At 47.7% G+C, this 23,050-nt stretch overlaps 1 protein-coding gene across 1 annotated transcript; it reads right to left on the bottom strand.

Annotated features, from left to right (window-relative positions):
- Positions 1-17,892: 17,892 nt before the first annotated feature.
- Positions 17,893-22,453, bottom strand: KLK4 (kallikrein related peptidase 4). The gene is made up of 6 exons (XM_055236758.2): positions 22,423-22,453; positions 21,762-21,833; positions 20,354-20,516; positions 19,649-19,899; positions 19,429-19,565; positions 17,893-18,722 (listed from the first exon to the last, which is right to left on the bottom strand). Exons 2-6 carry the CDS (start codon positions 21,820-21,822, stop codon positions 18,570-18,572), a joined length of 765 nt encoding a protein of 254 aa, XP_055092733.1. The 5' UTR covers positions 21,823-21,833; positions 22,423-22,453; the 3' UTR covers positions 17,893-18,569.
- Between the last annotated feature and the right edge of the window lie 597 nt (positions 22,454-23,050).

Genomic DNA, 23,050 nt, shown 5'->3' with positions numbered 1-23,050 from the left:
CCCAGCCTGAAGGTAAGTTTTATGGAATTTAAAATATCTGAACAACCTCAGATCAATAGAATCCATAGAGTGTGATTGAGTCGAAAGAAGGAAAGGCTATGAAACAAAAAAGAAAACTAGAATTGTCATTGACAAAAAATGTCATTGACAAAGCCCTGGAGAGAAAGGATGGCAGAAATATTGAAGGAAAAGAATGTAGAACTAGAATATAAATTCATTCCAAAAGTTTGGCAGTGTGTATCAATAGCCTTTTTTAGACAATGCAACATTCTCATACATTGCTTAAGGGAGTATAAATTGGTATCCTCATTTTAGAAAATGATTTAGCAGTATGTGTTGCAGCTGAACATATACATGACCTATCAGTATCAATCTTAGAAATATACCCCCTAGAAACCCTAGAAATACTTCATATTTTCATAAAAATCCTCATACCAGAAAGTTCATAGCATCCTCAAATCAGAAACCACCCAAAATGTTTATCTATAGGAGAATGGAGAAATAAATGGCATATTCATACCAATGAATAGTGTATGTAATGAACAAGGATTATGTTTCATCCAAGACAGAGATGGGGCTTTAAAGAGACTGCCACAGGAACATAAAGAGAAAACCAGAGACGGAGAGACAGCAGGGGAAATAGAATCTGAGATAGACAGTGACAAAATTGGGAAGAGAACAAAAAGGTAGCCGGAGACACACAGAGAGACACAGACAAACAGGAAGACAGCATCCCCTCATGGTTAACATCACAGCTTCTGTTTATTAAGCACCTAATGTGTTACAACTGCACAGATCCCATTGAACCATGGGCTCTCTCCCTCACCTCCCCAAGGAGGCAGCATGCAGGAGCTTAACCAGGCAGAGAACCCAGGAGTCCTCAGGTGGTTGCATGAGTGGACAGCATACACTAGATGAAGAAATGCTAGACCTGCCCTTGTGTACTGAGCACGAGGGATTTAAAGGCTTTGGGTAATGGGAACACGATCATACATTCATCATTATGACCTGCACACCCACCCTGGGAGGCTCCAGAGGGCGCACCTTTCACTACAACAGGAGAAATGAATTTGTGAGGGGAGTACCAGCAACCTTGAAGAGCTCTGTGATCCCTCTTCTCTGTAGGTCAGAAGTTATGTGGAAATGGCTGACACTGAAGTAGGAAATCTCAATTCGGTGAGGATAATTGGATACCAAGATGGTTGGGGCCAAGTGATGCTAATTTCACCAAAACGTGGGCATGGTTAGTACAATAGACAGCATACTCAACCCAGCAATCATGATAGTCTGACTTCATAGACCTATGGTGCTGGCTAGTTGATCACAGTGTTCCTGGAAGAGAAACAGATTGGAAAAGACTAAATTATTTCTATGTAATCAGAAGAATTCTTGGGTCCAGTGAACAGAAGTATAATTTGAATCATAAAAGCAAAGAATCCTGGCCCATCGTTCAATTCATAAACTTGAGCCAGTTATCAGATGTTTTGGAGATTATTGGACACTGGTTCTTAACCGACACTAATGACAAGAGACCCCAAAACACCACTGTAGTCCAACAATCAGTGTAGTGCCTGGTGGAGGTCAGGAGTTGTGGCCGAGGCCCGTCTCACAGTGGGTCCCGTGGGTCTCTGAACCCACCCTTTGGGTATTTCACCAATTGCAGAATAGTGCATAACTGGGACAGGCATACTGAGAAAGTGACAGAATTTCCACATGGGCTTCCAGACCTGTGGATGAGGGATGTTACACCAGACAAGTCCAGGTGGAAGTCACTAGGACTTAGCCCCACCTAGGGAAATCATAAACTAAAAGCAAGACTGCATTCCTGCAGGGATTATGGAGGTTGGTGACATTGTCAATGACTGAAGGACGCAGCGGTGGTGGTTCCCACTACATCCACATCCAGTTCACCTATTGGCCCATGCTGAAAACAGACAGATCTTCAGGGATGATAGTGGGTTATCCTAAGTATAACCAGGCAGTGAATTTCATTACAGCTCTTCATGTGGCTTCATCGTTTGAGTAAATAACACATCTCCTGGTACCTCATATGCAGCTATTGACCTGGTTAGTGTTTTGTTTCCACCTCAATATCTGTTAATAAAGGCAACCAGCAGCAGTTCGTTTTCAACTGGCAAGGCTTTATTATCAATCAATATCCTCTTAGTTCCTCAGTGACGATGCATCCACTATCGTTTCTGATCTTACTAACATGTATCTTCTGGTTTTTTGGTCTTTGTTATCCTGGCTAGAGAATTATCAATTTTATTGCTCTTTTAAAATAAACAATTGTTTTAGTTGATTTTCTCTATAGGTTACTTGCTTTTAATTTCACCAATTTCTGCCATAATTTTTATTATTTATTTTCTTAGGTTTGCTTTAGGCTTAAATTGCTCTCTGAGTCCATGGGAGGTTGGACTGGAAGCTGGGATTCAGAGTGGGAGGCCGGGAGTGGGTCCAGATAGAGGGTGTGGCTGGAGGCGAGTTCTTTGGGGCTGGAGAAGATCTAGGGGCTAGGGGATGTGGCTAGCGTCTGATGGGCTGTGGGGCACCCAGGGGTCTGACCTGGTGTCTGAGGGAACAATAGATCATCTGGAGATGTGAGATATGAAAACAAAGAGGAAGAATATGTTGGGCAGGAGAAAACACAAGGGTGGTAAAAGGAAGATTTTTACATAGCTGTTGGGATGAATTTGTGTCTGGAGAGATTCAGGTGGGGCCAGGAAGGTTCAGCTTCGTCCTGTTTTACACTCCCCACAAAGGAGGGATCGGGGTTACACCAAGCCCCGGTCCTTCCTTTATCATGTGGCTGCACCCAGCTGAATCCCGTCCTAACTCCGTCTCCAGCTGTCCAGGTGCAACCTCAGTGCCCATGTGTTTGTCAAGAACTCTAAGGGGCTGACATTTTATCAACTTAGAAACAAAAAAGTTGGCCTGCCACACCTTCATGGGTATTGGCAGAACACACCAGAACCTGGTCAGAGACAAAGGACTTGATTACTTGGCAGAGCAGGCAGCGTGAGGTTCCTGTTCATATGGGTTCACCTTGCCCGAGTCCTATAGGGTGACCAGAGCAGTCCAGGTGGATTTTGCACTCAAAGTGGTTTATGCCACTGCAGGGGATCCTGAGTTTCAGAATTCTCAGTCTTATAAGGAGGCACTAGCAAACCTGCCCAGCATTTGCCTTTTGCTTTTTGAAGAGACAATGTCTCACTCTCTTGCCCAGGTTGGAACGGAGTGGTGGGATCATAGTCCACTGCAGCCTCAAACTCCTAGACTCAAGCAGTTCTCCCACCTCAGCCTTACGAGTAGCTGGGACTACAGGCTTGCACCATCACACCTGGCTAACGTATGTATGTATGCATGTACGTACTTATTTTGTAGAGAGGGAGTCTTGCATTGATGCCTAGGCTGGTCTTGAACTCCTGACTTCCAGCGATCCTCCTGCCTCAGCCTTGAATCTTTGTCTTTAGTGGAGATATTATCTTTATTACCCTGAACCACAAACAGAATTGCTGCACAGGGGCATATTATATTTATTGTCCTGGGCAGTAAACTAGTCCATTCTGGGAAGACATTATTTTTATTATCCTGGACAGTCAACAAACCTGCTCTGATGGAGATACCATCTTGAAAGACTGCTCGTTAGCCAGACACCCTTGATAGATATTATCGAGTAAAATGGTATTAGTACCTTTGCTCAAAAGACATATAGAAATGTAAGAAACTTGTGGAAATTTGTCACTCACTACTCAGCTCCTGGCCTCCACCCTTCTCTGCTGGAGAGCCCCCCGCTTTCTTCCCTTCCACCTCTCATTCACTGCATGTTCCCCCAGTTCTCCCAGTGTTCTGGGCCCCGTTTATGCTCATGGTAGATATAACAACAGTAATTCAATCTGGATGAGCGAACCCTGCCCTACTCTTCGGTGCATATGTGTGTGTGACTTTGACTTTGAAGGTCCTTTGACTTTGAAATGTCTGTTTGGTATCTGTGCATAGTGCAGCTTCGTGTGTGCGTGTACATGGGTGGCGGGAGTGTGAGACTCTCCCTGTCCATTACCTGCCCATATGTGTGCATTTGTCCCCAAATGCAAAACCCGATGAGTCACCTTCAACACCAAGTATCTCTGACGTGGGCACTGATCCAGAGGTAGATTATTTCTTGTCCTGGCTACCTGTGTCTCTAGCTACGCCTTTGAGTTTGAACGGCCAACCCTGTGTCTGGGTGCTGCCCTGGCATCTGCTCTAGTGGGTCCATATCCGAATGCTTGGCCTCTGGGTCTGTGCCTGCAACTTTGAATCACCGCTCACTGGCTTCTGTATGAATCGCAGTGTTGACCTTGACTCTCATATCCGGTCGTGTGATTATGTCTGAATTACTTTGGCCATATTTGGTTCTCAAATCTGAATATCCACAGATGCTACGTATCTCCCACCCATCTAACCTTTACAGCAACCTCCAATTTACAGATGAAATGGAGGCACAGTGAGATCAAAGAATTTTCTCAAAGTCTCAAAGCTGATATTTTTAATGCAGGTGGTCAGACTCTAGATATAATCACCATACTCATGCTTGTGAATCAGTGTCTGGGACTCTGAGTGCATATCCCTGTCTCCTCCCTTTGTAATCTTATTAAGGACCCAAACTTGTACGTCCAGACCCTGTGTGCAAGTGTGTACCCATGTGACCTTGCACACCCAGAGCCACACTGGAGGTTATGAATTTAGGTTTGAGTTCTTATGTCCAAATCTGTGTCTATGAATGTGTGTGTGTGTGTGTGTGTGTGTGCTTACACCCATGCCTGTCCATATTTATATGCACATGTGATCACTTGGGCTGGTATTACATAAGCCACATGTACATGCATATGAATTTCTGCTTAAAGCACACTGTCTACCTATGTATCCAAGCCTGGAAACCATCTTGTGTCTGTATGTATGTCCATGACCTTGTGTGGTCACATATGTGTCCTTCCCTGGCATGCTGAGTTTGGCTTAGATCTCCAGATTCTGAGGCCAAGAATTCTACCATACAAATTGAATGGACACGTCTCTTTGAGGTCTCGGACATATCAAAGCAACCATCTGTCTAAGCCTGTATCCAGTGAACCTGTCTCCATCTCCAATCACAGAGGGGATTTTGCCCTCTGGTCCTTCATTTCCCTTCTGTCTGTCTCTCTCTGTCTCTCGGGAAACTATTGCATGTGGGGTAGGAGATGAAGGGAGAAGTTCTGGAAAAACAGGCTGCAGCTGTAAAACCTAAAGAGAAGAGAGTGCTTTAAAAATAAGAGAGGCTGGGCACAATGGCTCACTCCTGTAATCCCGCGATTTTGGGAGGCCGAGGCAGGCAGATCACGAGGTCAGGAGATCGAGACCATCCTGGCTAACATGGTGAAACCCGGTCTGTACTAAAAAAAAAAAAAAAAATACAAAACATTAGCTGGGTGTGGTGGCATGCACCTGTAGTCCCAGCTACTCGGGAGGCTGAGGCAGGAGGATCGCTTGAACCTGGGAGGCAGAGGTTGTAGTGAGCCAAGATCGCGCCACTGCACTCCAGCCTGGGTGACAGAGCAAGACTCCATCTCAAAAACAAAACAAAACAAAACAAAAAAGCAAAGAAAAATAACCCCCAAAAAGCCAGAGACTTCTGGAGAAATTGTGGGGAAAGCATATGTGAATGGTTTTCACATATGTAGGTACTGTAGGGCACTGGGAAGGGTGGCCATATAGGAAAAAGTCTCTGTTCTCAGGGATCCTCTATTTCCTCCCACAGATGCTCAGGATGGCCATGGGGAGGTGTGGGGAGGGGTGAGACAGAGACTCAAAAGACACACACACACACACAGAGAGAGAGAGAGAGAGGCAGAGAGATGGGGACTGAGACACACAGTGACAGATACGGCCAAGGGAGATGCAGAGAAAAACAGAGACAGGGAGACACAGAGACAAGGAGACACAGAGACAAGGCAACAGAGGAGACAGCGGGAGATCAAGACCAAAACAGAGCCACACAGAGATACAGCAGAGCCATATACCAAGAGACACAGAGAGACCAGATGGACAGAGATATGGCGAGAGACCGAGGCAGCCCCGAGGAAGATGGTCCCCACTGCCTGTTCATGCAACCTAAACCAGAACCTTCCCTGTCTCCCTCTGTCCCCAGCCTCATCTGAGGGGAAATGCCCAACTGTTATTCCTGTGGGGCACAGGCACCCCTCCCCAGACCCCAGGTCCCCACTCACCCAGTGATGCAGTGAGCAGTAGTGAGCACCCAGTGAGGGTGCACCAGGACGTCCCTGCATTGGAAGTTGCTGAAATGGTACAACCCTGCTAGGGTTGGGAATGCTTCTCACACCCCCGGCCTCCCACATTCTGGGACTGGATGGCAATCACAGCATCTGCAGAGGGAGTGCTGGGTCAGGGAGGGCAGGCTTGGCAGGAGAGGCCAGGGACTGGGCTAAGAGAGGGAGCTGGGCTGTGGGTTTGAAGGGACATGGAGGCAGAGGACTGGGGCTGGGGATCCAGGGACACAGAAGGGCCTGAGATTCTGGACCATTCCTTGGGGTCATGGGTTGGTGGCTGTTTGGCTGTTCCTGGTGGGGAGACTTTGCTCTGAGAGCAGGGCAAACCCCAGGGATTAGGGTAGGAGACATGAGACATTGTCTGGAGCAGGCATTGGGTTGGGAGCAAAGTATGTGGGGTGACTTGGGTTATTGTCTAGGAGGCTGTGGTGGGGAGGTAAAGGATAGAGCGCTTGTGGGTTTATGAGCTTCTTGAGTCTGGGATGTCCTGCCCCTATGGACAGGGGACATTTTCCCAAGTTAGCAGTTTTTTCAGCCAAACTACCTAATCTGATGCTATACCCAGATAAGGGTGGCAGGAGAGGAGTCAGGAATGGGAACCTAGGGACAGATACCTGATCCAGTCCCTGAGGCTTCTCCCCTTCTTGGTCAGCACTCTTTGAAGACAGTGGGTCTCTTCTCTGCTGGTTCCATGTCTCTGCCATTAGCTCAGATTCCATCTTCTTGTCCTCGTCTTTCTGTCTCCATCTCCATCTGTCTCTTTGCATGCGTATATTTGTGTGTGTGCATCTTATTTTTTTTCTGTTTCTCTAAAAAAAATCCTGTCTTAGACAAACTTTACTAGTTCTTCTAGAGGAAGGAAGTCTTAAGGATGAGCTTTCTGAATTAGTTCTGGCATTTCTAGTTTTTGGAATTGGTTCTGTAAAGCGAATAGATTTAAAGGCACCAATAACTCTATTTTCAGTAATACAAAGAGAAATAAAAGTCCATGGTGTGATGTGGCAATAGAGATATGCAAAATATCACCACTGGATATTCCTAATCAAATAAAGGAGCAATGGCCAGGGTGATCATGTATATGATACTTCAGAATATTTTTTAAAGTAACAAGCATAATGAAATGGGATGATTGCTTCTAGTTGTGTTGGCAAAAGTGGAAAAAGAAAAGAATGAGCACAGGACTTTAAATTTCCAGATCTCAGACTGAAGAAATAATCTAAAGTTGCTATGTCTATGACTATGTTGAAAGAAACCTTTATCTCCTGTAGCCACAGAGCTGAGATTTCTGAAAATTAAACCTAGAATCTTATTGTGTGAGTGGCTAAATTACAGTGCTAATTAAATCCTCAGCATACATGCTGTCTGCCATTAAAGTGAAGGCATAATTGAAAGGGTAGGGATCCCAAAAGTTGGAATGAAGACATACGGGAAGACTGATTATGGTCAGGAGGCTGGGGAAAGGGTCTAGTTAGAGGATGTGGCCTGAGGCTTAAAAATGAAGATCCAGGGGGCAGATAGAATGTGGCCAGTGTCTGGCAGGATGTGGGGCACTTGGCATCTATCCTGGTGCCTGAGGAAGCAGTGAACTCTCCCAAGAGGGAGACCCCAAGAGGAAGAGCATGTTGGGGAGGAGGAGAGACAAATGGCGAAAGGAAATTTATTATGCCAAAGGTGGGATGAATTTGTGTCTGGAAGGATCCAGGTAGAGCCAAGAAGGTTCAGCTTCAGCTTGGCTTACACTGCCCCCAGAAAAGTTCAACTCAGCCTTGTTCCCTCTTCTGTCATTTGGCTGTGCCCAGCTGGGGCCCCCTCCTAACTCCAAGGGCCAAGAAGATTCAGCTTCAGCTTGGCTTACACTGCCCTCAGAAAAGTTCAACCTAGCCTTGGTCCCTCTTCTGTCATGCGGCTGTGCCCAGTTGAGGCCCCTCCTACCTCCCACCCTTCCATCTCCAGCTGGACAGGTGCAGCCTTAGTGCCCCAATTGTTTGTCAAAAATTCTGAAGGGGCTGATATTTTGCCATCTGGCAAACAAATAAGTTAGGCTGCCACAGTTTTATGGATACTGGCAGAACACACTGGATTCTGGATCAAAGGCAAAGGACTTTATTACTCACAGCACAGAAGGCAGCAGGAGCTTTGTGTTCACATCAGTTCACCTTGACCCTAAGTCCCACAGGAATGATCAGAGAAGTTTAGGAGGATCCTGTGCACGTGGTGCTTTGACCTACAGCTGAGAAACCTGAGCTTAGAAATCCTGAATCTTATGAGGGGACTATTAATATTTGTCCGAGAGGGAGACACATTCTTTGTTATCCTGATCACAAACAGACCTGCTTTGGAGGAACATACTATATTTACTGTACCGAGCACTAAACAAATCTGCATTAAGGGACACATTACTTTATTTTATTTTATTTTATTTTGAGATGGAGTCTCACTCTGTCACCCAGCCTGGAGTGCAGTGGCACGATCTCGGCTCACTGCAAGCTCTGCCTCCCGGGTTCACACCATTCTCCTGCCTCAGCCTCCCGAATAGCTGGGACTACAGGCGCCCGCCACCACGCCCAGCTAATTTTTTTTTTTGTATCTTTAGTAGAGACGGGGTTTCACCATGTTAGCCAGGATGGTCTCGATCTCCTGACCTCGTGATCCACCCACCTCAGCCTCCCAAAGTGCTAGGATTATAGGCTTGAGCCACCGTGCCCAGCCAGGACATGTCAGTTCTAAACCCCAGGCCCCTGGTCTGTCCCTCCGACACCTCCTCCTACACCATCCTCAGACACACAATTTCTTTTCTTTCTTTTCTTGTTTTTTTTTTTTTTTTTTTTTTTGAAATGGAGTCTCGCTCTGTCACCCAGGCTGGAGTGCAGTGGTGCAATCCTGGCTCACTGCACTTCCCTCCTGGGTTCAAGCGATTCTCCTGCCTCAGCCTCCTGAGTAGCTGGGACTACAGGTGTGTGCCACCATGCCCAGCTAATTTTTTGTATTTTTAGTAGAGACAGAGTTTCACTGTGTTAGCCAGGATCGTCTTGCTCTCCTGACCTCACGATCTACCCACCTTGGCCTCCCAAAGTGCTGGGATTACAGGGTCTCCCAGCTAATAAATGACAGGGCAGGGCTTTGAACCCAGGCAGGGCAGCTCCACAGCCTATTTCCTTAACCACTGTCCCATAGGGCCTCTCAAGGCCCCAGTGGGCAGGGCAAGACTAAACATGCAGCTACACTGGAGTCAGGCTCAGGGACACAGGACCAGGTGACAGGCACAGGGCACAACCTCCCATGTGACATCACACTCAGCTACACACACTCTTGCAAAGCTGCAGGGTGACTCATACAATGTGGTCACACCATGACACACACAGCACATGACACTGAACCAGATAGGTACAACCACAAAGATTCCGTCACATGGTAAATTATAGTGATATCATAATCCAGAAACAGCCTTGGATGAATGGAAATGCCTGTTCACCCTAATACACAAAAATCACACAAGTACAGCCACACAAGCACCCCCATACACACGTCATACGGGCATGCAAACTTAGAAGCAACCCTGTCTGCTTGAAGACGGTGACACTTTGGGACATACACATCACACACGCAGAGCCATGGACCAAATTGTGTCCCTCCCTCTCCAGACTTTTATGTTAAAGTGCTAAGCCCCAAGATAGTGGCATTTGGAGCTGGGACCCTTGGGAGGTGAGGAGGGTTAGCTGAGGCTGTGAGGGCGGGGCCTTCATGGTGAAATTAAGTGCCCTAATGTGAAGAGGAAAAGAGGGAGAGAGAATTGATACCTGCTAAACCTCAGACTTGGACTTCCCAGCCTCCAGAATGGTGAGAAATAAATTTCCATTGTGGAAGCCACCTGTCTGTGATACGTTGTTATGGGAGCCAGGGCAGACTAAGACACACACACTTACACGCCTCTCCCACCACACACACACACAACACACACCTGTGACATTGCGCACGACGTATCCCAGGAGCCTGGTGCAGGCGTTTCTGCTGTGATCATCGGGTTGGCACCTGGTGGGGAGGGGATTCTGGGATTCTTTAGCCGTCTCCCTTCCCCACCCTCCCACGGAATCTCTGGGCAGCAGCAGCCATAAGGGATCCTCTCCACCTAAGGCGGTGAGACCCTGAAACCATAACCTAGGGCAGAGTTTCTCAACCTGGCCGCTACTGACACTTCGGATTGAATCATTCTTTGTTGTGGGCACTGCCCTGTGTGCTGTAGGATATTACGCAGCATCCCTGCCCTCTGCCCACTAGATGCCAGTAGCACCCTCCTTGCCAAGTCATAGCAACCAAAAATGTCCCACTGTCCTGTGGTCTCTGGGAGAAGTCAGTGTTAGCAACATCTGGAATGAGAGGGAGTGATGGGGAGCTGGAGAGATGGGAACTCAGAGTGCGAGAAAGGCAAAGAAAGTCAGTGACAGAGACAGAGAAAGTTAGATAGGTATAGAGACACAGAGACACTGATACAGAGACACCAAGATGGAGGCTGGGGGAGACAGTCAGAAAGCTAGGATGGGGAAGATGGAAACACAGGCACAAAGAGTTCTCAGGGTAAGTGAGTCCGAAAGGTACGGAGACGGAAATACAGGTGTTGACAGCAGACACAGCGTACAGCCTCTGTGCCCAGGCGTTGTTCTAAGCACTTGACATGCAGTAATTCACTTTCATAGGAACCTTACCTGGAAGATTGGATTATTAGCCCCATTTCACAGAGTTAAGAAACAGAGAGGTTCAGTAACTTGCTGAAGGTCACACAGCCATTGGCGGTTTAGTCCATTTTTACTGCTGAATAGGATTCCATTGTATGGATGCACCACAGTTTATTTGTCCACTCACCAGTTTATGGAACATCTGTCACTGCTTGAACACTGCAAACTTCCCTCTCCTCAATCTTCCTTATTATTTAACTTATTGTGTATGATTTGTATGAATTTAAAATATTATACTGACACATATAAATATATATCTAATTCATTATTTATTTTACTGGATTTATTTTCTATTGTTTGTATCTCTCAGCTACAACAAGGACAAGAATCTTTGCCAGTTTTGTTCACTGGTCTATCCAAAGCCCCTAAAACAGTGCCTAGTACATAGTAGGTACCTGATAAGTACTTACTGAATAAATGAGAATGAATGGATGGCCACAAACTCTTTCTATCACTATATTTCTCAGTTGAACTTCTCGGTCAGGGTACTGCCTGTCTGGCTGTTTCTGTCTGTCTTTGAGACAGACAACTAACACACACACATTCTCTCTCTTTGTTTATATCTGTCTCTCTGTGGCTGACACTCTCTCCATCACTCTTTCCTGTCTCTTTCAGTAGATCTCTCACTGGAGAGATCTCTGAGTCTCTGGAGGGTGGTTGAGGTCTTGTCAGGGGTCTGGGGTTGGGAATCTAGAGCAGAGGAATGGAGTTTGGAGCCTGGGTCTGAAGTCTGGAGTGAACCTTCAAAATCTCCAGTTTGTGCTGTGGAATCTAGAGCTTGGAATCTGAATTCTGGGATTTTGGGGTTTGGAGTGAAGCATCTGGAATCTAGATGAGACATCAGCAAACTATTTCTGTAAAAGTCCAGGAAGTAATTATGTTAGGCTTTGTGGGCCAGACAGTCTGTGCTGTAATTGCTCATTTCTGCTGTCCCAGCATAAGAGCAGTCATAGACAACACATGAAGGAATTAATGTATGTTCCAACAAAATGTTATTTACAAAAACACACAGCAGCTGGATTTGGCCTGCAGGCATAATTTGTTTACTTCTGATTAAACTGGAACCTGGAAAATGGAATCCAGAAATGGAAGTCTTGGTTCTAGAGTCCAAAGACTGGTCTGATATCTAGAGCTTGGACCACCAGTCTGGTCTCCAGGAAGATGAAGCTCAAAGTCTAGAATCTGAATTTGGTGACTGAGGTCTTCATTTTGGAGTTAAGATTTTTGTATGTAGATCACAAGAGACTGTCACTTCATTGCAGGACAGTTTAGCCCTGAAATTGGGGTTTAGCCCAGGAGGGTTCTTGGCTTCACCCAGGAGAGGATTCAAGGGTGCTGGTGGTGTGAGACAGCAGTCTTCGTTGAATGGTAGCTGAGACTGTGGTAGCTGAGTAGCTGAGGCTATAGGTGCACACCACCACACCCAGCTAATTAAAAAAAAAAAATTGTACAGATGAAGCCTTGCTATATTGCCCAGGCTGGTCTCAAACTCCTGGCTTCAAGCAATCCTCTTGCCTCAGCCTCCAAAGTGCTGCAATACCTGGTGCCCGTGAATTTTTTTTTTTTTTTTTTTTTTTGAGACGAAGTCTTACTCTGTTGCCCAGGCTGGAGTGCAGTGGCGCCATCTTGGCTCACTGCAACCTCCACTTCCTGGGTTCAAGTATTCTCCTGCCTCAGCCTCTCTAGTAGCTGGGATTACAGGCACATGCCACCAGGCCTGGCTAATTTTTTTTTTTTTTTAATAGAGAGAGGATTTTGCCGTGTTGGCCAGACTGGTCTCGAACTCCTGACCTCAGGTGATCTGCCCACCTCGACGTCCCAAAATGGGCTAGGTTTAGATTTCTATATGTAGAAATTGTACAAATAGGTTAATAGTGTTATGAAAATTTATATCCTCATTCTTTTTTATTGTGGTAAAGTACACAAAATATAAAATTTACAATTAGTGTCATTTAGTACATTCACGATGTACAACCACTACCAGTATTAATCCAGAACATTTTTATTACCCCAAAAGGAAGCCTTGTACACATTAGCAATCACTGCCCACTCCCCCCAGCCCCCAGCTCCTGGCAATTACTAATCTGCTTTCTGTCTCTATGGATTTGCCTATTCTATATTTCATATACATGGAAGCATAATTCAGCCACAAAAGATTGAATGGAATAATTCAGCCTTTTGTGGCTGAATTATTTCACTTAGCATCATGTTTTCAAAGTTCATCCATGTTTAGTATTTCATTCCTTTTTGTGACTGAATATTCATTGTATGACTATGCCACAAATTACTTATCCAATTTACTAGTTTTACCTGTTGGATTAATTGTTTCCAGTTACATGCTGTTATAAAAAAAAATTTCCATGAACATATATATAGGCGCACATATATAGAGTCTAAATCATTATATATATATATATTATATATATTGCAGATATGCATAAGTTTCTTTAGTGCATATACTTGGGAGTGAAATTTCTGGGCATTAGATATGCACATCTTGGCCAGGTGCGGTGGCTCATGCCTATAATCCTAGCACTTTGGGAGGCCGAGGCGAGCAAATCACCTGAGATCAGGAGTTCAAGGCCAGTCTGGCCAACATGGTGAAACCCTGTCTCTATTAAAAATACAAAAAATTAGCCGGGCGTGGTGGCAGATGCCTGTAATCCCAGCTACTCAGGAGGCTGAGGCACGAGAATCACTTGAACCGGGGAGGCAGAGGCTGCAGTGAGCCGAGACGGTGCAACTGCACTCCAGCCTGGGCAACAAGAGCAAAATTCCATCTCAAAAAAAAAAAAAAAAGATATGCATCTTTACCGTTTCTACTTGAGGTCATGGAAATATCCTCCTAAATTATGTCCTAAAAGTTACATTGTTTTGCCTTAATCAGGTCTAATCTGCATGGAAATGATTTCCGTGTGTGGTGTAAGGCAGGAGTTCAATGCCATTTTTTTCCATACGGATACCCGATTTTCCCAGCAATACTTACTGAAAAGACATTTTCTCCACTGCTTTGCAGTGTCATTTCTGTTTCATATAAAGTGCCTATAAATGCATAGGTCTGCTTCTGGCTCTGGGTTCTATTCTATTGGTACGTTTGTCTATGCCTGTGCTAATATCACACTTCTTATAATAAGTTACAGGTAGAAAAGGCTACCCGCCTTGCTTTTCTTTGGAAGTGTGCTGGCGGACCTTTGTCCTTGCTCTTTGTTCTTTTTCATAAATTTTAGAAACAGTCTGTCAGGCTCAAGAAAAATCCTGCTGAGATTTTGGTTTGGAATACATTGAATTTTAAAATAAATTTGGAGATAATTATCCTCTTCACAACATTTTCTCCTGCATGCACATGGAACAACATATCTCTCCATTTATTTTGGTCTTTCTCTTCTTTCTCCCCTCCCCTCCCCACTCTTCCCCTCCCCTCCCCTCCCCTCCCCTCCCCTCCCCTCCCCTCCCCTCCCCTCCCCTCCCCTTCCCTTCTCTTCTTTCGAGCTGGAGTCTTGCTCTGTTGCCCAGGCTGGAGTGCAGTGGTGCCATCTCAGCTCACTACAACTGTCGCCTCCCGGGTTCAAGGGATTCTCCTTTCTCAGCCTCCCGAGTAGCTGGGATAACAGGCGTGAGGCCGCACCCGGCCTTTGGTCTTCTTTAATATCTCTCTATGGTATTGGATATCTTTGAAGCCTTATTTTTAGGGTCTTCATGGATTTTACATTTTTTGATTTTTTAAAATTTCATGGCAGTTACATAGAAATGCAGTTGATTTTTTATTGATTTGCTTCCAACAATCTTGCTAAATTATATGATTATTTCTATAATTATTTATTGATTATTTGGGGCTTTCTGCATTCACAATCATGTCAACTAAAATATATATATATATATTTTTTTGAGACAGTCTTGCTCTGTTGCCCAGGCTGGAGTGCAATGGTGTGATCTTGGCTCACTGCAACCTCCGCCTCCCAGGTTCATGTGATTCTCCTGCCTCAGCCTCTAGAGTAGCTGGGATTACAGGCATGCACCACCACGCCCAGCTAATTTTTGTATTTTTAGTAGAAATGGGGTTTCACCATGTTGGTCAAGCTGGTCTCAAACTCCTGATCTCATGATCTGCCCACCTCGGCCTCCCAAACGGCTGGGATTACAGGTGTGAGCCACTGCGCCCGGCCAGCTCTTTTTCTTTTATAATTATGTGTTTATGGCTACATGTTTCTCTCTGGGCACTGCAGTAGGCACATACAATACATGTGTATACATCTTGTATTTTCCTTAGCATTTAATTCCAAATATTTTCTAATTTCCATTATATTTCTTGTTTGAACTGTGCGTTCTTTAGGGGGATGTTCCTTTAAAATCGAAACACACAGTCCTAGATGAGATAATTCTGAAATAGCCAGTCAAATACCACATGTTCTGTCTTATAAATGGGAGCTAAATAGTGGGTACAGACAGGCATAGAGTGAAATAATAGACACTGGAGACTCCAAAAGGTGGAAGCATGAGAGGGGGGTGAGGCGAAGGAGGAAAAATGACCTGTTGGGCACAGTGCACACTACTTGGGTGATGGGTACAGTAAAAAGCCCAGAGTTCACCACCACACAACATATCCCTGTAAGAAACCTGCACTTGCGGGCCGGGCGCGGTGGCTCACGCCTGTAATCCCAGCACTTTGGGAGGCAGAGGCAGGTGGATCACGAGGTCAGGAGATCGAGACTATCCTGGCTAACATGGTGAAACCCCGTCTCTACTAAAAATACAAAAAATTAGCCGGGCGAGGTGGCAGGAGCCTGTAGTCCCAGCTACTTGGGAGGCTGAGGCAGGAGAATGGCGTGAACCCGGGAGGCAGAGCCTGCAGTGAGCCGAGATCGCGCCACTGCACTCCAGCCTGGGCGACAGAGTGAGACTCCGCCTCAAAATAGATAAATAAATAAATAAAACTGCACTTGCACTCCCTAAGACCATTTTGAAAACACATGAGGATTTTCTGGTTATCATGATTTCTAGCTTAATTACATTGTGGTCAGACAACATACTCTATATATTCCAACTTGGAAATTTGTTGAGACTTGCTTCGTACCTCAGTAACAGGTTCACTTTTGTAAATGCTATGTGTGGTTTTTAAATTGAGGTAAAGGTTTTATTGAGGTATGCACAGTGTGGCATTACAGTTCAATGAGTTTTGGCAAATGCACACACTCATGTAATCCTCACTCCTATAAAGTTATGGAAAATTCCCATCACCTGAGAATGTTCTTTTATGCTTCTCCCCAATCTGTTTTTTTTTTTACTTTTGTTTTTGAGATGGAGTCTCACTCTTTCGCTCAGACTGCTGTGCAGTGGTGTGATCTCGGCTCACTGCAACCTCTGCCTCCTGGGTTCAAGCAAGTCTCCTACCTCAGCCTCCAGAGTAGCTGGAATTACAGGTGCCCACCAACACACCCATCTAATTTTTTTTTTTTTTTTTTTTTGAGATAGAGTCTTGCTCTGCCGCCCTGGCTGGAGTGCAGTGGCGCGATCTTGGCTCACTGCAACCTCCACCTCCTGGGTTCAAGTGATTCTCCTGCCTCAGCCTCCTGAGTAGCTGGGATTACAGGCACCTGTGACCATGCCTGGCTAATTTTTGTATTTTTAGTAGAGACAGGGTTTCACCATGTTGGCCAGGCTGGTCTTGAACTCCTGACCTCAAGCGATCTGCCCACCTTGTCCTCCCAAAGTGCTGGGATTACAGGTGAGCCACCGCACCTGACCCCAATCTGTTTCTATACCTATTCCCCTCTCCCATCCCAGCAACCAGGCAACATTGAATAATTTTGCCTGTTCTAGAATTTCATGTAAATGTGATCATATAGTGTATCATATTTTGTGTCTGGCTTCTTTCACTCAGCATAATGATTTTGAGATGCATGTATGTTGTTGCTTATATCAATAGTTTATTTCTTTCTGGTGCAGAGTAGCAATCCATTGTATGGATATATCACAGTTTGCTTATCCACTCACTTACTGATAGACATTTGCTTCATTTCCAATTTCATTATTATGCATAAAGCTACTATAAACATTCTTAGGGAAGTCTTTTCTATGGCTGTTACATAAACACCTATGAGTGGAATTGCTAGCCATCATGTGGATGTATGCCTGTCTTTCTAAGAATCTGCCAAGCTGTTTTCCAAAATGGTTGTACCATTTTACCCCCTACCCCCAGCAATGTAGGAGAATTACAGCCGCTGTAGATATAACCGAGACTTGATGCTGTTATTCTTTTCAGTTTTAGCCATTCTGGTAGCTGTATGTCTTTTGAAATGATTCTATATTTTTCAGGTACTGGGTGCAACATTCCATATATGACCATTAAATAGAGTATGTTAATCGTATTGTTCAAATTATCTATACACTTATTCAATCTCCCATCTCCTTGCCCCTCAGTTGCCCCATTCTGCCCCTCAAACTTCTCTCTTTCTACTCCTTGGTCTCTGTAGCTGTCACTCATAGTAGCCCTCTCCACAATTCTCTCCGCCAGACGCCAGCTGCAGCAGCCAAGTCCTGAGACAGATGCAAATTAAAAATTCTTGAAATGCAGTTAAGAAGACAAAAATGAATATAGATCAACTAAAGCTGAATAGTTAAACTAAGCGAGAAAATCTCTACAGTTACCGTTTGCTGACTTGACTTTTCAGAAACTGGACAACATCCATGGCACTGGTTTCTCTTAACTACCCAGGGAATGGCCCCTCCCTCTGAAACCCTGTGGCCCTCCGGGTCAAAGCTCCCATTTCCCAGATAGGGAAACTGAGACCCATGAAGGGAAAGCCATTTGCTGGAATCTCTTGAATGGAAGGGGAAGCAAGGAGGACACTACAAACAGAAACTGCGCTTCTCTTAGACTTTATTTCTGGATCTGGGGGAAAGGGACAAAAAATGAAAAACCAACTTTAACACTGGTAAGGTTGGGTCAACGTGCTACAAGGGGGCGCTGTGCACAGGGAGAGTCTAGGTGGCATTGGACCACTGGGTCTGAGGGAGGAGGCGATGGCGACCTGGACTCCTGGGTCTGAGGGAGGAGGGGCTGGGGGCCTGGACTCCTGGGTCTGAGGGAGGAGGGGCTGGGGGCCTGGACTCCTGGGTCTGAGGGAGGAAGGGCTGGGGGCCTGGACCCTGGGTCTGAGGAAGGAGGGGCTGGGGGCCTGGACTCCTGGGTCTGAGGGAGGAGGGGCTGGGGGCCTGGACTCCTGGGTCTGAGGGAGGAGGGGCTGGGGGCCTGGACTCCTGGGTCTGAGGGAGGAAGGGCTGGGGGCCTGGACCCTGGGTCTGAGGAAGGAGGGGCTGGGGGCCTGGATTCCTGGGTCTGAGGGAGGAGGGGTTGGGGGCCTGGATTCCTGGGTCTGAGGGAGGAGGGGCTGGGGGCCTGGACCCTGGGTCTGAGGGAGGAGGGGCTGGGGGCCTGGACTTCTGAGCCTGACGGAGGAGGGGCTGGGCACAGAGATTCCTGAATTCCTTCCGCAGGATGTATTTGGGGGTCAATTTCATGGGTTCCCAGTCCCCATAGTTAACTGGCCTGGACAGTTTTCTCTATCCACTCAGTGAATTTGCAGAGGTTGGTGTAGACACCTGGCACGCCAACTTGGCCACACGGGGCTTTTCCGAAAGACACAAGGCCCTGCAAGTACCCGTTGCAGATCAGTGGCCCCCCAGAGTCACCCTGTCGTGAAGAGAGGGAGAGTCAGAATCCGAAACACAGAGAGGTGGAAATGGATGTGGGATCAGAAAGGAACTAAATGAGACTGAGAAACAAAGACAGAACCATCATCAATAACAACATAGCCCAGCAGCATGTCTGTTGGAAGTCCCATTCCATATCCCTGACCTCATCTAATCCTGCTTCCCGATGTCCTATGTCCTGAATGCTGGCTGCTTCTCTTGGGCTTATTGTCTGTCTGTTTCTGTTTGTCTGTCTCTCCTTCTTTGTAGCATAGAAATATCAAAAAATTCCAACAAAGGTATATCATGAATGCATAAAACATATGCATAAATCGACTATTTATGTTATTGGTAAGGCTCTCCATCAACCGTAGCCTATTTCTAGTTTTTGAGGAGTCAAAAATCATATGAGGATTTTCTGTTGGGTGGAGGTCACCGCCCCCAGGCCCCGTGCCCTTGGAAGGTCAAGCACATTTCTCTGTGGGTGTGTTTCTGCCTCCCCACGTCTCTATTTCTGTTTCTCTCTTCCTTTGCTTCTCTTCATTCCTATGTTTATTTCTCTGTGTCTCTCAATTTCTCTCTCTAGTTGTCACTGTCTCCCTGTGTGTCTCGCCATCTCTGCATCTCGCCATGCGGCCTTGTGTGTCTCTGTCTCCCCCTTCTCCACCCTTCCCTGAGTCGCCTGCCCTCCCCTTCCCGTTTCTCACGTTGCAGGAGTCCTTCTGGTCTTGCCCTCCGCCGGCGCAGAACATGCTGGGGTGGTACAGCGGGTCATAGAGCTCACTGCAGACCTCCTCAGACACCACCGACACGTTCACGCACTGCAGCACGGTGGGCATTCTGCCTGGGACGCAGAGCTCTGGGTCAGCCCCCGCGACTGAGCAGAGGACCCCCTTGAAGAGGGCAGACACACACCCGTGAGCTCACCGTTTGCCAGCAGACCCCAGCCAGAAACCAGGCAAGAGTTCCCCGCGGTAGGGCACTGCGAAGCAATGCTGATGTTCCGGATGGTGTCAGACTCGGACACGGATTCGTCCAACTTGATGAGCATGAGGTCGTTGGCGAGCAAGGGTCTGTTGTACTCTGGGTGCTGTACGGAGTGGCTGGCCTCCACCATCCGGCTCCCTGGCTCTTGGTCGGCCTCAAGACTGTGCAGGCCCAGCCCGATGGTGTAGGAGCTGAGGGTCACGGAGGGCAGGTCGGTTTTGTGGCAACTACATCCTTATCTGCATTCTCATCTTCAACCCCATTCCCATCCCCATCTCCTTCTCCTAACCCCAACCCCGCCTTCTTCGCTAAACACCCTAAGAGCTACTTAACCATGGTTTCAAATCCTCATTCACAAAAATTCAGGGACAGGAACTTGCCTTAGTTCACTAGAGACTCAGCACTGGCCTGAGTTTTCAACTCAGGGCTCTCACTCTTTCCGAAGCAAGGTTCTCCCCTCCCAGCCCTTCCCTCTGGGCTCCCCGGATCCAGGCTCATTCCGTCCTCCTCCCAGAGCCTTCACCGCTGTTTCCCCCTGAGCACCCCAGGATGAGCCTGATATTAGGTCCCTGCCTTCAGCCACGGTAACATCCAGGCCCCGCCCCCGGACCCAGGCCCTGCCCACTCCCCTACCTCTGCACTCACTTCTGGAAACAGTGTGCGGCTGACAGCACCCACTGCGGATGCACCAGGACGCCCGAGCAGAACAATTCGTCTTCCATGACCAGTGCCACCTGCCAGGGCTGCGAGTGCGGGCTGCAGTCCTCACCGTTTATGATTTGGCTGCCGCTACCAGAGACTAGCGATCCTGAGGGCGGAGTCAGGGCTGGGATCCGGACCAGGAGGCAGGCCCAGGGTTCCTGGGGGTGGGCTTACCGAGCAGGGGCGTGGTCAGAGGTTCAGGAGCAGTCAGGGCTCCTCGGGGCGGAGTCAGGGCTGGGAACGGGCTCAGGAGGCGGGCCCAGGGCTCTTGCGGGAGGGGTTACCGAGAAGGGGCGTGGTCAGGGCTTCAGGAGCAGGCAGCACTCTTGGGTGCCGAGTCAGGGCTGGGGGCTGGCCCAGGGGGCGGACCCAGGGCTCCTGGGGGTGGGGTTATGGTGCAGGGGGCATGATCAGAGCTTCAGGGGCTGGTCCAGGATACAGGCCTAGGGGTCCCGGGGTGGTGATCACGGTGCAGGAGCCTGGTCAGGGATTCAGGGTAGTCGGGGCTCCTGGGAGGAGAGTCAGGGCATGGGGGTGGGCTGAGAAGGCGGGATCAGTGCTCCTAGGGTTGGGGTTACAGCGCAGGGGCTCCATCAAGGCTTCAAGAGCTGGGTTATGGCTAGGGGCAGTCTCAGAAGGTGGGACCAGGGCTCCTGGGGCGGAGTCAGGGCTCTGGAGGTGAGACTGGTGCCATCGCAGTGCAAAGCCACGGTCAGGAGGGGTTCAACAGAGGAGTCTAAGCTCATAGCGGTAGGATCGGGTCCTCTGGGGTGAATTAAAGCTCAGGGGGTGGAGTTGTTGCTGGGCGCATGGTTCGGGTCACTTGTCTGCACGGACTGATGCTCAAAGAGTCGGTCCTGTGCCAAGTCACTCCTATCTTCTCCCATCCTTGCCCACAGTCACACCCAGCCACAAGCCCGTTCACACCAAAACACCATTTTATAGTCCTGTGAGGTGAGTTCCTTGGGGATGGGAGAGGGGGATCTCAGGACTGACCCAGGAAGCAGGCACAGATTCCCAGCAATGGATCACTCCCCAGGAAGCACAATCTCCTGCACCCTCGGCTTCCCCTGTCCCCACATCATCATTACACTGTTGTCACTCCACCAGATATTCAGAGGCACAAATTGTCAGAGTCTCACAGGTACAACCACACACCCAGGCACACTGCTACACACAAATTACCGGGATACGAGGAGTTGCAGGGGGACAGCCATGGGGGACAGATAACATGGTACCGTCTCACAGGCAGCTTTGCAGTCACAAGCAAGAGGACACTGAGTCATGCCTGAACATCAACAAACACTGTGCCCCCAAGCACAGACAGACACACACACGCATACTCAGATACCTGTGACACCAAGGATGAGGTACCCCAGGAACCAGCCCCAGGGGTTTCCTGCTGTGGCCATCACGTCAGCACCTGGGGATGAGGACTGAGACTTAGCTGTGTCTGGGGATCTTCAGTCCAAGTCTCTCCATCCCTCTCTTTGTCCCTTTCTTCCCTCTGGGGTGTTATTAGGTAGAAAAGAGTCTAGACCATCTACCCCCACTCCCATCCATGGACCCAGAACCTAGAGAGACAGATTTAGAGACTGAGAGAGAAAGAGAGAGAGAGAGATGGGAAAAGAGAGAAAACTAGGTAGAAAGGAAAGTTTAGAGAAAGCATCCAGCCATCTATGAGTGGGGAGAGATGGTGTCTAGCCACCCATGAACAAGCACGGAGGGAAGACACACAGAGAATCAGAGCCAGAGAGACAGAGTGTTTGAGAGATACCCTCAGAGACAGTCTGAGAGTTAGACATGGAGATATAGATACAGAGAGACAGAGAGGCTAAGGGAGACGGAGACAGAGAGAGAGAGAGACTCCTAACTAGAGACAGTGAGATATCTGTCTAGAGAGATGTGGAGATAGAAGGCACAGAGGCTGAGAATCCAGCGACATGGAGCTGTAGGGAGAGTCGGATCATGAAGACTGCAGGCTTTTAGTGGGGGACTACCAGGCCTCTTACCCGGCCACCTCTGGGCTCCTGGATTCCGCTGCTGGGCTGAGCTCCAGCCTGCTGCCTCCCGCAGGGGCCTCCTTGGGGCTTATAAGCGTCCTCAGCCTGGGCTGGCCTGCCCCCAGGGGATGCGTTCCAGGGGTCAGGTGCTGCAAGCTTCCAGCTCAACTCTCTCAGGCTGCCTCAACTCTGACCAGGCAGTGGTTGGGGGCCCAGATGGGGCCGGCAGCAGGGTCCAGGGACCCAGGGGGGAGACCCCTGCCCAGATCCTAGACTCCATTCTCCCTTTTCTTTCTCTCTGTCTCATTCTATCTCTTTTCATGTTCTTATTCTCTCTCATGAGATACCTCTCTTGTGCCTGTATCTCTCATTTTCTTTCTCTTCTTTCTTTCTCTCATTCTTTCTCTCATATTTTCTTTCATTTCCTCTCATTCTCTCCTGTTCTCTCTCCTGTTCTTTCTCTTTTTAAATTAAATCTCTCTCTCTCTCCCCCCCCCCCCCCTTCATCCTTCTCTTTCTGTGCTTCTCCAGCAAATTTCCCCGGGTTCTAATCCAGCCTACATCATGCACTATTTTTGGAACCTTGGGCAAGTGACTGCACCACTGTGAGCCTGTTTTTCCAACTGTAAAATTGGAG

The sequence above is a fragment of the Symphalangus syndactylus genome, chromosome 13 (genome assembly GCF_028878055.3).
Source record: "Symphalangus syndactylus isolate Jambi chromosome 13, NHGRI_mSymSyn1-v2.1_pri, whole genome shotgun sequence".
In the NCBI taxonomy this organism is placed as follows: Eukaryota; Metazoa; Chordata; class Mammalia; order Primates; family Hylobatidae; genus Symphalangus; species Symphalangus syndactylus.
This window is presented reverse-complemented; position numbering and strand designations above follow the sequence as displayed.